Here is an 11,084-nt window from a genome sequence, read left to right on the forward strand (position 1 = left end):
TTTTTTTTTTTTTTTTTAAGCTATCGTGTCCTCTTTTTTTTTTCTGTAAGGTTTTGGCCTGACAAAGCAGATGCTTCCTCTTTGCTTTTAGCATTTTGAGGTGCATTTTAAATCAAAGTGAAAAAAACCCCAGACCCTTTACAAGAGTGCTTCCTGGATGGAGCTGTGGATGAATTTTCAGTATACATCACTGGTATCAGGTGCAATTCTAAGAGCAGTTCATTGCTTGAAGTATTAAATGTGGCTTTGATGAAGCGTGTTACATCTGGAGGCTGAGAGAGGCTTCTAATCTGTCAACCTTTAGTTGAGCTTGGCAAAAGGGATTATTCGTTTTTAACAGTTTGAGTGATGCCTTTTTTCCTTCAATTGCCTCTCTGTTAATTTCATTAAGACAGTCAGTGCAAATGCGAGTACTGGTTTTACTACTCTGGTAAAATAAAAGCTATCTAAGATGTCGGAACAACCCCTCCTTTGAACAGAGTGTTCTTCAGATTAGTAAATGCAACATGTAACTAAGAAAATTAACCTTCTACATTTCCTCTGGCAAAAAAAAAGATAAGGAGGTGATTCAAGACCATTATACCGTATCTCTTAATTCAGAAGGGAGACAAAGCAAGTCATAAAAATGTTCTTGGATTCTTAAAACATACTACACAATCTCCTGGGATCCTCTTATTAGCAGCTGTGAACATTAGTAATTAGAACTTTGGAGAAAAATTTGTAAAGAAAAGTAGTTTGCTAGCTAAGTAACACTAAATATTCATGCCTCCCACCTTTTGTGAATTTTTCTTGCTGTTGCGGTGTTGGAGCTCTGAAGGCTGGAGAAGTGTTTTTGTGTTGCGCCCGGAATGTAATAGACACAAAGTCTCAAAAGATCTGAATGCTTTATAATGTCGTGGTGATGACACTAAAATCAGACATGTTCTTTGTGTTGAATTCCTGGGTTTGGTGCATTAATGAGCTGTATTTTGTTTTCTGTTGTGAACTTCTAACTTTATTAAATTATTTGGAAAGAAGAGGAAGTACATCATCCCTGGCTTGTTCTGATTTTTATTTCAGAGCACTGGATGTCTTGAAAGCCCAGTTCTGTTGGTGTTACTCGCACCTCTCTGGGGATTGTGACAGTTCTCATATGGCTTTATAAATTTTTATTCTCCTGGCTTTTGTCTGGCATCAGCCTTGATCTCATGCTTAAGAAAATAAGATCTGAAGGAATTTACATTTAAACATCTATTTTGCTGCTGTTGATTTCTGCAAGTTGGAAAGCAGACCATGGCGTAGTCATGGTACATGAAGTACCAAATAGGCTTCTTTTGTGTCTAATAGAAGACTTAGATTTAGGTTAGATATCTGGAGCTTTGTAAGTGTCTCTTCTAAAAATAGTCTAATTTAAAACTGCTTAATTGCACCTTTTAAGTGCAGTCCGGTAGCATGCTGCAGACTTCAGGGTTTTTCCGATGAAACCAGTCTAGATAAAGGCTGCAGCCCCCAATCACTGGTGAAGTGCTTTGGCTCATATGCCAAACTTTAGCCTTTGCTGTGCTGCCAGTTTGGAGCTTATTAGCTTTCACAGGGTTCTCTTAAAAAAGCTGGAATTTGACATGCCCACATAGTTGTTTTTATTTTTTAATTGGCTTAGACTGAAGACTGGTAGCAGCAGCTCTCCTTGACACCAAATGAAGCAAGCGCACGAGTAGAGTGCAGGAGTGTTTTATTTTTGTGTTGCTAAAGAGAAGGGTAGTGGAGATACAATGCCTGGATTGAACACTGCAGACAATTTACCTTTATAGTTCAAATTATGCACTGAAGACATTACAGTCTGTGTCATTTGTTGAAAGCCAATGCATAATACAGTCATCTCGTGTGGTTTCTGTTTGGACAGCGTTTAGCCTGTATGACTGCCCATTACAAGAGCCAATAATGATCGTCTTGGCTTATTAGTCTTGATTTATGCGTGGAGTGCAGTTTGGTAATGGTACACACAAGATTTTAAAGCTGACTCTCTCTGCAGAGTGCTGCGTCCTCCTGGTGGTGGGTCCAACTTTTCCTTGGGGTTTGATGAACCAAAGGAACAGCCTGTGCGAAGGAACAAAATGGCATCCAGCATCTTTGGAACTCCTGAAGAAAACCCACCTTCCTGGGCTAAATCATCAGGTAAGAACGTAGTGCTTTGTTTCCAGATCTGCTGACATCGATTAATGCATTTTTTTGTATCAGGCTGAAGCTGTCAGTGGCTCAGTGTGGAAACCAGAGTTCAATTCCTACTTGGTAGTTTGGGGCTATAAATTATATCTACTTGTATGGGATTTTTTTTCTCCTTTTGAATTGCTTCCAGAGAGTTTTATACAAGTCTTGGGCATAGATGTTGCAAGCGGAGAATTGTATTTTGTTTGCAATTTCTCCAAGTTAATCAAGTCACAGTAAGGTGAACTTGTATCTTAGTATTTGGAGTTGCACTGAAGGTTCTTGATTATTCAGAGGAAGTTTAGCTTTGTGTTTTACTGGCAGCTGGGATTAAGCTTTAGTTTCTGCAGAGCACTGCCAGTATGGATAGCCTTGGGACCCTGACTTCCATCTGTTTAAATGACACCTTCAGCTGCATGAGATGCTGTTGTAAGACAGTAATCTGGGAGTTACTGTCTAAAGGATCAGGACTTCTTAGAATGGTAAAGCTTTAATTTCAAAAAACCAAGCAAAGCACCCAAACCCCACAAAACCTCTGACTTTATGATCTGCTTTCCCAGTAAATTTATCTTGCAACCTGATTAGAATCAATCTCTGCTTGTAGGGACTAAGACAGGTGAAATCGGAGATGACTGTGAATCATCTGGACCACAAAGGAGAAACTCAACTGATGCAAACTGTGGAGACTTTGTAGATCCCAAGGTCAGTACATTAACTATGAAGAGCTTGATAATGGGACAATTCATGCTCTGTGTGATGGCTTTAGCAATGATGTTCGCACAGTTAGAAGCATTGTTGGATTTGAAGCCTTATTCTCAAATCTGTTCTTTTCTGAAGGTTCTCTTTTCCACCTGATAGTCTTACAGTCTGTTGGTGAAGGGATGACTTTTTCTGAAAGGAGCAGTTTCTAGAGCTCTTGACTGTTCTTACTGATGAGACAGAAATGGTGTGAAATGTAGTTTCAGCCATGTGTGCAATTGTGTTTTAACAGATTTTACAAACAATAGTTCCAACAAACTTCGTGGATCTGACAAAGGCCTTGGTCTCACATCCCAACAAGTACTTAGCTCGGTAGCATGAATGCTTGTTTTATTTCTGTTAGTGTCTTTAATAATACCATCAGGTGTGTGACTTTCTATATGAGTTGTCTACTTGGTAGCAGTATAGAGCATGATTTGTAGTGTTAACGTGGGATTTGCTAGGGAATTTGCTAATGGGAAAACCAGGATGAAGAGTAGTAATTCCTCTGTAGAAAAACAGACATCTAGGGTAGACTGTGCTTGCATAAACAAAATTCTAGAGAGGAAAAAAAAAAAAAAACAAAAAAAAAAACCTTGTTCTTTAAATCTGTCCAGCTTTAGGTTTTTTGAAAAGAACTGGGTAGGTAAACTGTTGATCTCAAATGTTGTCGCAGGTATCTTTTGCCTCGTGGGTTATAAACAGCAAGTTTTATTTTGATAATTGCCATCGATCATCACAACCCATTTTTGTAATTAATAGGCGCTTTGGGCCACAAAACTGTTCATTGTTGCAGAAAGTGTCTTGTTCCAATTTAGCAAATATGAGATTAAATTTATAGCTGCTACCACAGAAAATGAAAATAATCTGTTTAGTCTAATTCTATTTTCTATTTAATGGTTAATGTTGTTTACCATTGCTGTGGTTCTCAGCTTTGCAAACACATTCTTCCAGTGTGGAATACTTTAATTTTATACAGTAGTTACAGTTACAAACAGCAGTACCATAGCCCAGTCAGAGATATAAGGTGATACATTTGTGTGAGTTTCTGTGCATTTATATCCTGATGACTGCAGTTTCGCTATGTAATAATGTTAAATCTGTAGAAGATAAAACCTCAGGCCATTGAGGAGCCTTGGCTGCTGCTGGGGACTTTTTGTATCTTTGTATGAAAAGAACATTTAGCTGTTTATGTTGTGAAGGAAACTTTTATCAGTAACATTGCAAAAAACAGATCTGTATTTCACAAATGAAGTTAAATATCCTGGATAGAACAAATGCTCTTGGCCTTGCCAACAGATAAATGTTTGGTGTTGGAAAGAGTTGCTGAGTAGGAAGGAGGGGATACTGAACTATTGCTAAATGCTTGCAGTATAACTTTCTTGCCACTGCTGCTCAACAGTTAAGAGTGTTCTGGTTACTGTCAGTGCTGCCTAATGTAGGACACTGTGTATAATAAAGTATTCTTGCCCACCTGCATCCTTCACAGCGTGGGAATAACAAATATGCCATGTGTTACAGGCCATCAGAATTACTTCAGTTGTATCTGTTTAAACTTTTTAAAATGTTAGGTAAATAAACTGCTGATGAAATTCTATTAGTCACTCCGTAAGAATTGATACTTAGAAACCCATAATATGAATCTGCAGAAATCTGTGTGCAGAACCCAGCATGCCACGCTGATGTCTGAACCTAGAGAGCCTGTTGCTGGCCTAGAAGTGCTTCATTGGGTCTGTCACTCAAAGTGTCGCTGGATAGAACCGTGTGCCCAGCCGCTGTGGTCATTACGGGGAGTATTGAATCCCCCCTCAATGGAAGGGGGAAATACATTGTGAAGTGTGAGATGTAATGTGTTTCTCTCTCTTCTAGGGAGGAGATGGTGGCGGTGAAACTTCTGGTGAGTAACTCCTTCAGACTCTTCTAGTAAAAAGCCTTTTGCAGTTAGGTGCTTTTGAAATAGAAGAGGTTGCAGGATATATAAATGGTCATCTATTAGGAGAGAGACAGCTTGGGGTTGTCCCTTGAATCCATTGAATCAATAAAGTGAGCTGATTACTTCAGTGTAAGTGTGGATATGGAATGAAATGGTGGAGTGCCTGTTAGTTGTCAGGTTAAAAACGAGGACAGTCCTGTTCATTTATTTTGCCAGCAGCAGTTGGTGGTTGAAAGACTATCCTGCTGTCACAGTAGCTTATGATGAAATAGTAGTCGCCTTTATTTTAGTTGAGCAATTTACTACTTTCCTATTGTCTTCTCATACAGCATACACTACATTCACAGAAATAATCAAAACCAGCTACTGCATCTGAAAGTGTCTGCATTAACTATCTTTTAAGTTCCTGTCGCTTTTTAAATGCTGATTTTTTGCCAAGGAAGCTCATATGCATACTGCAAATTTAATGTAAATAGGGGCATTTCCCCTAGCAGCATGCGTGTTAACCTTGAAGTGCTTTTTCTAGCTCTGAGGCTGGAAATCTCCTTTGTAAGATTCACCTGAAGAATAGCTTACTTCCTGATGAAAGGAATGTGTATGTTGACTGCTGCTTTCTAAGTGCTGCTTTCAACACCTGGGAGCTGTGAGCAATCACTAGAGCCATTAGCAGTTCCATGTCCTGAAAAGACTTCTGCTGGGAATGGGAGAGTTTCCAGAATGTTTTTAACTACCTCTTAAGTGGTATCTGTGCCCCAAATAAGTCTTGCTTCTTTAGCAGTCTGCTTCTAATCAAACTATACAGGCTTCTTCAGTATTTCTTCCCTATGTCTGTCTGATCTTAATTAGCACTGTAGGCATCTAGAGTTTATGTCTCAAGTAGGAGGATGCGGTTTGATAATAGAAATAAACTGATCTAAGGGCTCTGCTGCTTTTCCTGGTATTTGTTTAAAGCAGCTCACCATGGGGTCAGCTGAGAGCCTGGAAGCAGCGGTGAGGCAAGAGGAGATGGGATGGGAGGAAGCAGAAATGGGGCTGCCTGAGGGTTAGCAACAGCTGACTGAAACTTTGAGTACAAAGTGATACAAAAAGTTCGCATTTTCACAGGTGCCATATTTGTTGGCTTTCGGTTTCTTTCTGGTAGGTCACGGTGAAGGAAGTTCTTATCAAGTACCAAGTATATTTATGCTGGGAAGGAAGTGTTTTGTTTGTTGTTGTTGTTGTTTTAAAAAAAAAGTGTTACTGTAAAGTAAGTGAGGTTGTTTACTGTTGTGACCATGACTGAAAATTAAATTTTAGAAGATGGTCAAGAGAAAAAAATGACAGGCAAAGGTTTGAATGTTAAACTTCCACTTGATGATACTTAGGAGTAAAAAGTTAATGCTTCCTGGAAATAATGTCTGTGGCAGATACCTGGGATTTTGATGGACTGTTAAATTAATTTCTACCATTGATAGCTTTGGGTATCTTGGGTTCGTGGAGCACAGTCTTGCTGAGCTAGCTGTGTCACTCCACTTGATATTCCTGCTGTGAGAGATGGCAGACATGAGCTGGTGAGCATCCCACCTGTTGCACATGTGATTTTGTACTTGATGATGTGGAGCTGCCTCTGGGCTTTGCAAGGGGCTGAGTGAATACACCTCCAAGTAAAAACTGTCTGCTTACAAGTTCACAGCATAACGAGATTCATAATTGATTTCCATCATTAAAAACAAGTTTATTCTTTTGAATTTGGAAATTTATGTTCTGTATGTAACTGGTTATAAAACACCAAGTAGATGTCAGGTATGCATATTTATTAACATGCCTGTCTAGGGGAAGAAAACTTGTTCCTTTTGCAACAGAGTTATTGCTGCCTATTTGGAAGCTGTAGTTCCTTTTTGTGCATCCAGTGGTTTGCAGTGTACTCCATAGACAGCTGTTTCAGAGATTCTTCTGATAGGGAAGAACTTTAACATGTGATCTTGTTGCATTTACCACTTCAGCTCTTAGGTTGGCAAACTTATCTATCCTGTGATTATGTGGGAAGTACTAATGTGTATATCAGCTGGCTACATGAGCCTCTAAATGCTATAGAACCTTCCCCCAAAGTCTCCTGTAGATAGTAATTCTTGTTTCTTTTGTGATTCAGTTAGCACTGTGTACTTAATGAATGTGACTAGCTAAGGAGAACTAGACAGCACTCGGTTGACTGTCACCAGTGACCGGCTTTACATGATGCACAGGAAGGTGGAGTCTGGCCTTTGGTGGACAGATCATCGTCATGAGTACTGCACAGTACTGGACCGTCTGCTGACGGCGCAGACAATGGAGCACTCGGCGCTGCACGAGCAGTGGCACGGCCGCGGTTGTTCTTGGCTTGCTGAGTAAGCAGGCAGTGGGATGCATGAGCTACTGAAGCTTCAAGCTTAAAATTTTGTATTAACTCTTGTGTTCAGACGTGCCCGTGGGTTAATGAATACAGCAGAAAATCTGTAGGTTATTTCTGACTGCGTGGAGACTATACTAAGCTGCCGGAGTTCTTTAATATTATAAGCACGAATACAGGGGGTTCAGTGGACACGAGTGGGTTTTCAGAGCTTCTGATAAAGGTCTGCATCAAAAGATTGTAAGAAAAAATAAACTGAGTTGCCTCAGGATTGGAGAAAAGCTGCTCCTGCGGATTGGAAAGTAGCTAAAGAATAGGAGACAAAGGATAGGGCTCCGTGATTGCTTTTCAGGATGGAAAAATGAACCATGGGAAGTGATGCTGGGACTAGTTTTATTCAGTGCCTTCATCCGTGACCTGGAAAAAGTAATGAAGAGTGAAGTCTCCAATTTTGTTGTCGGTATTTGCTCTTTCAAGTAGTCAAATTGTGCTGATGGTGAGAAAATCTCCCTCAACTAAATAATAGTAGGCAGGTGAAAAGGTGGCAGGATAATATTTGTATAAGTAAGTATAAAGTAATACATTGGGGTGGGGGGTGAAACCCAACACCTAAACCAGGATGGTCTTGTGTTCAGCTCTGTGCAGCAGTTAACTCCCAGGATCTGCCCTGAGTCATCTTACTGAAAGGTCTCTGAAATGTTTGGAGTCACCAGTAAAATACTGAGTTTCATCAGGAAAAGAATTGGAAACAACATCACTTGGGCTCTGTAAACAAGGATATATACACACATCTTGAATCGTCTATATCATCCTTGAAATGTAAAGACCGGAAGGTTGTAGTGGAGGTAAACAAAGGGCAGAGGAAGGTAATGGCAAAGGGAAGGGGGTGCAGTAGCTGCCTTATGAGGAGAGACTAAAATGGCTGTGCCTCTTCAGTTTGAAGAGAAGGCTGGGGGAGAGGGAAGACGATCAAGATTTAGTAAATCACGAAGGTGGTGGTGAGGGTGAGTGTGCAACTGTTCCCTGAATCCTCCAAACCAAGAACTAAGGTGAAACTAAGATCTCTGTTAAAACAGATGAAGTGCATCTTCACAGAGCTGGTGGTGAAGCTCCACTCCCCTTCCCCACCCCCCCAAACTGTCAGGGGCTACTTGGTGCTCATTTGGGCCTTTGACTCATAACCGATTTGTGTTAATCTATCAAAATGTGAGATGCTAATGTACTTGCTGTGCTCATTAATTGTCGATGAAGCAGATACATTAGTTATTTTCTACAGTATCTAAAGTGCTTCCTGGGAAGAATTCCTTCTGTGTCCTGTCTTCACTTGTGGTTGTTGAAAAGTATTTAAAATAGATTAAACTATCGTGTGCTTTCCAGGGAATGTATGATCGGAGCCTACCCATGCATGGCTATTCCCTAGTCTGTTCTCTGTGAAGCCTCAGAAGTGTCTGTCAGATTCTCTTCCCTCTAGTTACAAAATGGGGAATGTAGTTTAAATCTGAGCTCTTGCTTACAAGTGTACTGGTGCTTCTGTGACTTCGTTTCCAGCACCTGCTCAGACTTGAGTTACAATTATCACAGTCACATGCTGACTGATAGGTACCAGACTTCAGACTTGAGCTGCTTGTTATTTTAAAAAAAATTAAAAATAAAAAATTGCTGGGGTCCCCTAATAGAACTGAGTGAATGTGGCTCTGGAATGCCTGAAGCTGAACTATGAGGCATCTGAGAAACACTTCAGAGGGCTGAAAGTCCATCCTGCCAGCAGGTTACAGCAGCACTCTGAGCGTGTCTGTAAGCCTGGAGAAAACTTACAGGAGCTGATCTTCTGTCTAAGCCAGGAAAACATCTGGCTTTCATCGTCCACATCAAACACTTTAAAAGCTTCTTTTCTTCTAGAAAACACTGAGGCTGATGTAGAAGCTGCCCCAGGTCAGAATGAAGAAAAATCCCTGCCTGCTGCACCTGTTCCTAGCCCAGTAGCACCAGCACCTGCACCGTCCAGGAGAAATCCACCCGGTGGCAAGTCCAGCCTAGTCCTTGGTTAAACCTTTCCTTTCCTGACTGTTTTGAACTCGTGTCTGTTTCTTTCCCCCATGCTTGTGAACTGCACAACTTGAGCCTGACTGTACATCTCGAATTTCTTTCATTAAAAAGAAGCACTTTATGTACTCCATCTTTTTTTGAGATCAAGGTTTTTTTCCACTTCTGTCCTGTGTTTCCCCCAGATCTACTGGAAGTGACATGAGTGTTTTCTAGTGATAGACTTGAGGGAAAGCTTTATGAAGCATAGTAATGTAATTCAAAGGAGAGTAGATTGGTTCTAAGTGTGCTTAGAGGGTTTTTGTACTGAGATTTTTTTAGAACCCCTTAGCTTTACAAGGGTCTAGAATCCTGGTTAAACAGGCCAGCAAACAATCAGCAAGAGCAGTCCCTTCTTCCACATGTGAGATTTGGGGATCTAAAAGGCTTCATTGACTGCATGTGGTAAATGCCTTGAGCCCTGCTGTGCCATATAAATCATAAAGTGGTTAGTGTACACCATGCTGCCTTTAAAAAAAAAAAAAATTAGAAAAATCTTGATACTGGACTACTATGAAGCAGGGTATGTGCCAAATAGAGGGCTGATGACCAGAGCCGCCTGGCCTAATGCTAGGAGGGGATTTATTCAGACTTTATTCAGTAAAGGTGGAGTGGATCGTATAAATAAATAAAAATTACAGGGCATTTTTTTTACAACTGACTCAATGCTGTGCATGATCATGCTGGTGCTTGACCATGAGGTGAAAATCTCGTCCTTTAAAGTGTGTGTTGTAATTTCACAAAGCTGGACTGTTGCTTAAAAGTAAATAATATAGAAATTTTGAAGCAGTGTTTCCTGTGTGGGTTTTATTTCACGGGTTTGGTTTTGCTGTGTTCTCAGTTGTCCTTGTCTCAGCCAACATGCCCTACTCTAATAGAGGTGGAATGCAGCAGAGGGGGGGAGTTCTGCCTTGAGGTCACCATCATGTGCCATCTTCCCCTGAAGAAAGTGTCTGATTTACCTCTTCATTTTCATCTTCTCAATCAGAGAAGAGTGGAATATGGAGATAGATATATAGATATATATATATCTAGATAGATAGATAGATAGATAGATAAAATCTGCTTTATCCAAAATACTTTTTTCTTTCAAGAAAATAAAGTTTCTCATACTCACAAAACAAAAACAGAAAAACCACAAGCAAACAAAAACCCCCAAACCAAACACAACCCAAACCCAACCCTAACAAGGGAGGGGGTGGAAGGGAGATGGAGCCCTGAAATTCTGTGCTGTCCTCGAGGGGATCTGCTGCACGATCAACCACAGCAGTGGATTTGTCAGAACTGGTGTTTCTGCTGGAGAGAACGGGCCGTTTCCACCCTCCTCCTGGAAGAACTAGTGCCTAGGAACACCCCGCCTTTCCCCAGGGGTTTGGAGAAGCCCTGGCCTGAGGTGCTAAACCGCTAAAACTGGATTTGCGCTGCCGTGCTCCTCGCCTCCATCTGGGGGTGGTTGCTCCTTCCAGCTGCTGTTACACCCGGCATGGCTGCTGGCTGTGTGGAAATCCTCCCTACCCGTTTTCTGGCCTCGGAGGAGGAAAATAATTAAATTTTTATTTCCTTTGCAAGCCCCTCAACCCGTGGGACTTGTTAGTGCTGCTTTAGGGTTGCTGAGACTCGGGCAGGCGAGCGCCGTTCCACCCGCCCGCCAGTGTCCGGGTGAAGCCTGACGGGCTCTCGCTCTTCCCTCCGCCCTCCCCAGGTCAGCCGGGCCACCGTGGAGCCCACCCGGGATCCCGCGTGGGTGCGGGCCGAGGTGCGCCGGCCCCGCTCATGCATGTT

At 41.4% G+C, this 11,084-nt stretch overlaps 1 protein-coding gene across 1 annotated transcript in view; it reads left to right on the top strand.

The window, feature by feature from the left end:
* JPT1 (Jupiter microtubule associated homolog 1) overlaps nucleotides 1–10,093 on the top strand; it is a 10,379-nt gene extending 286 nt beyond the window's left edge. Inside the window, exons 2-5 of the mRNA XM_026860956.1 lie at nucleotides 2,012–2,154; nucleotides 2,789–2,886; nucleotides 4,792–4,819; nucleotides 9,120–10,093. Of these exons, the coding sequence (XP_026716757.1) occupies nucleotides 2,012–2,154; nucleotides 2,789–2,886; nucleotides 4,792–4,819; nucleotides 9,120–9,268 (418 nt within the window). The 3' untranslated portion in view covers nucleotides 9,269–10,093. The remainder of the gene's footprint in view (nucleotides 1–2,011; nucleotides 2,155–2,788; nucleotides 2,887–4,791; nucleotides 4,820–9,119) is intronic.
* The last annotated feature ends 991 nt before the right edge of the window (nucleotides 10,094–11,084 follow it).

This window comes from Athene cunicularia (genome assembly GCF_003259725.1).
Source record: "Athene cunicularia isolate RWA chromosome 18 unlocalized genomic scaffold, athCun1 chr18_part1, whole genome shotgun sequence".
Taxonomy (NCBI): Eukaryota; Metazoa; Chordata; class Aves; order Strigiformes; family Strigidae; genus Athene; species Athene cunicularia.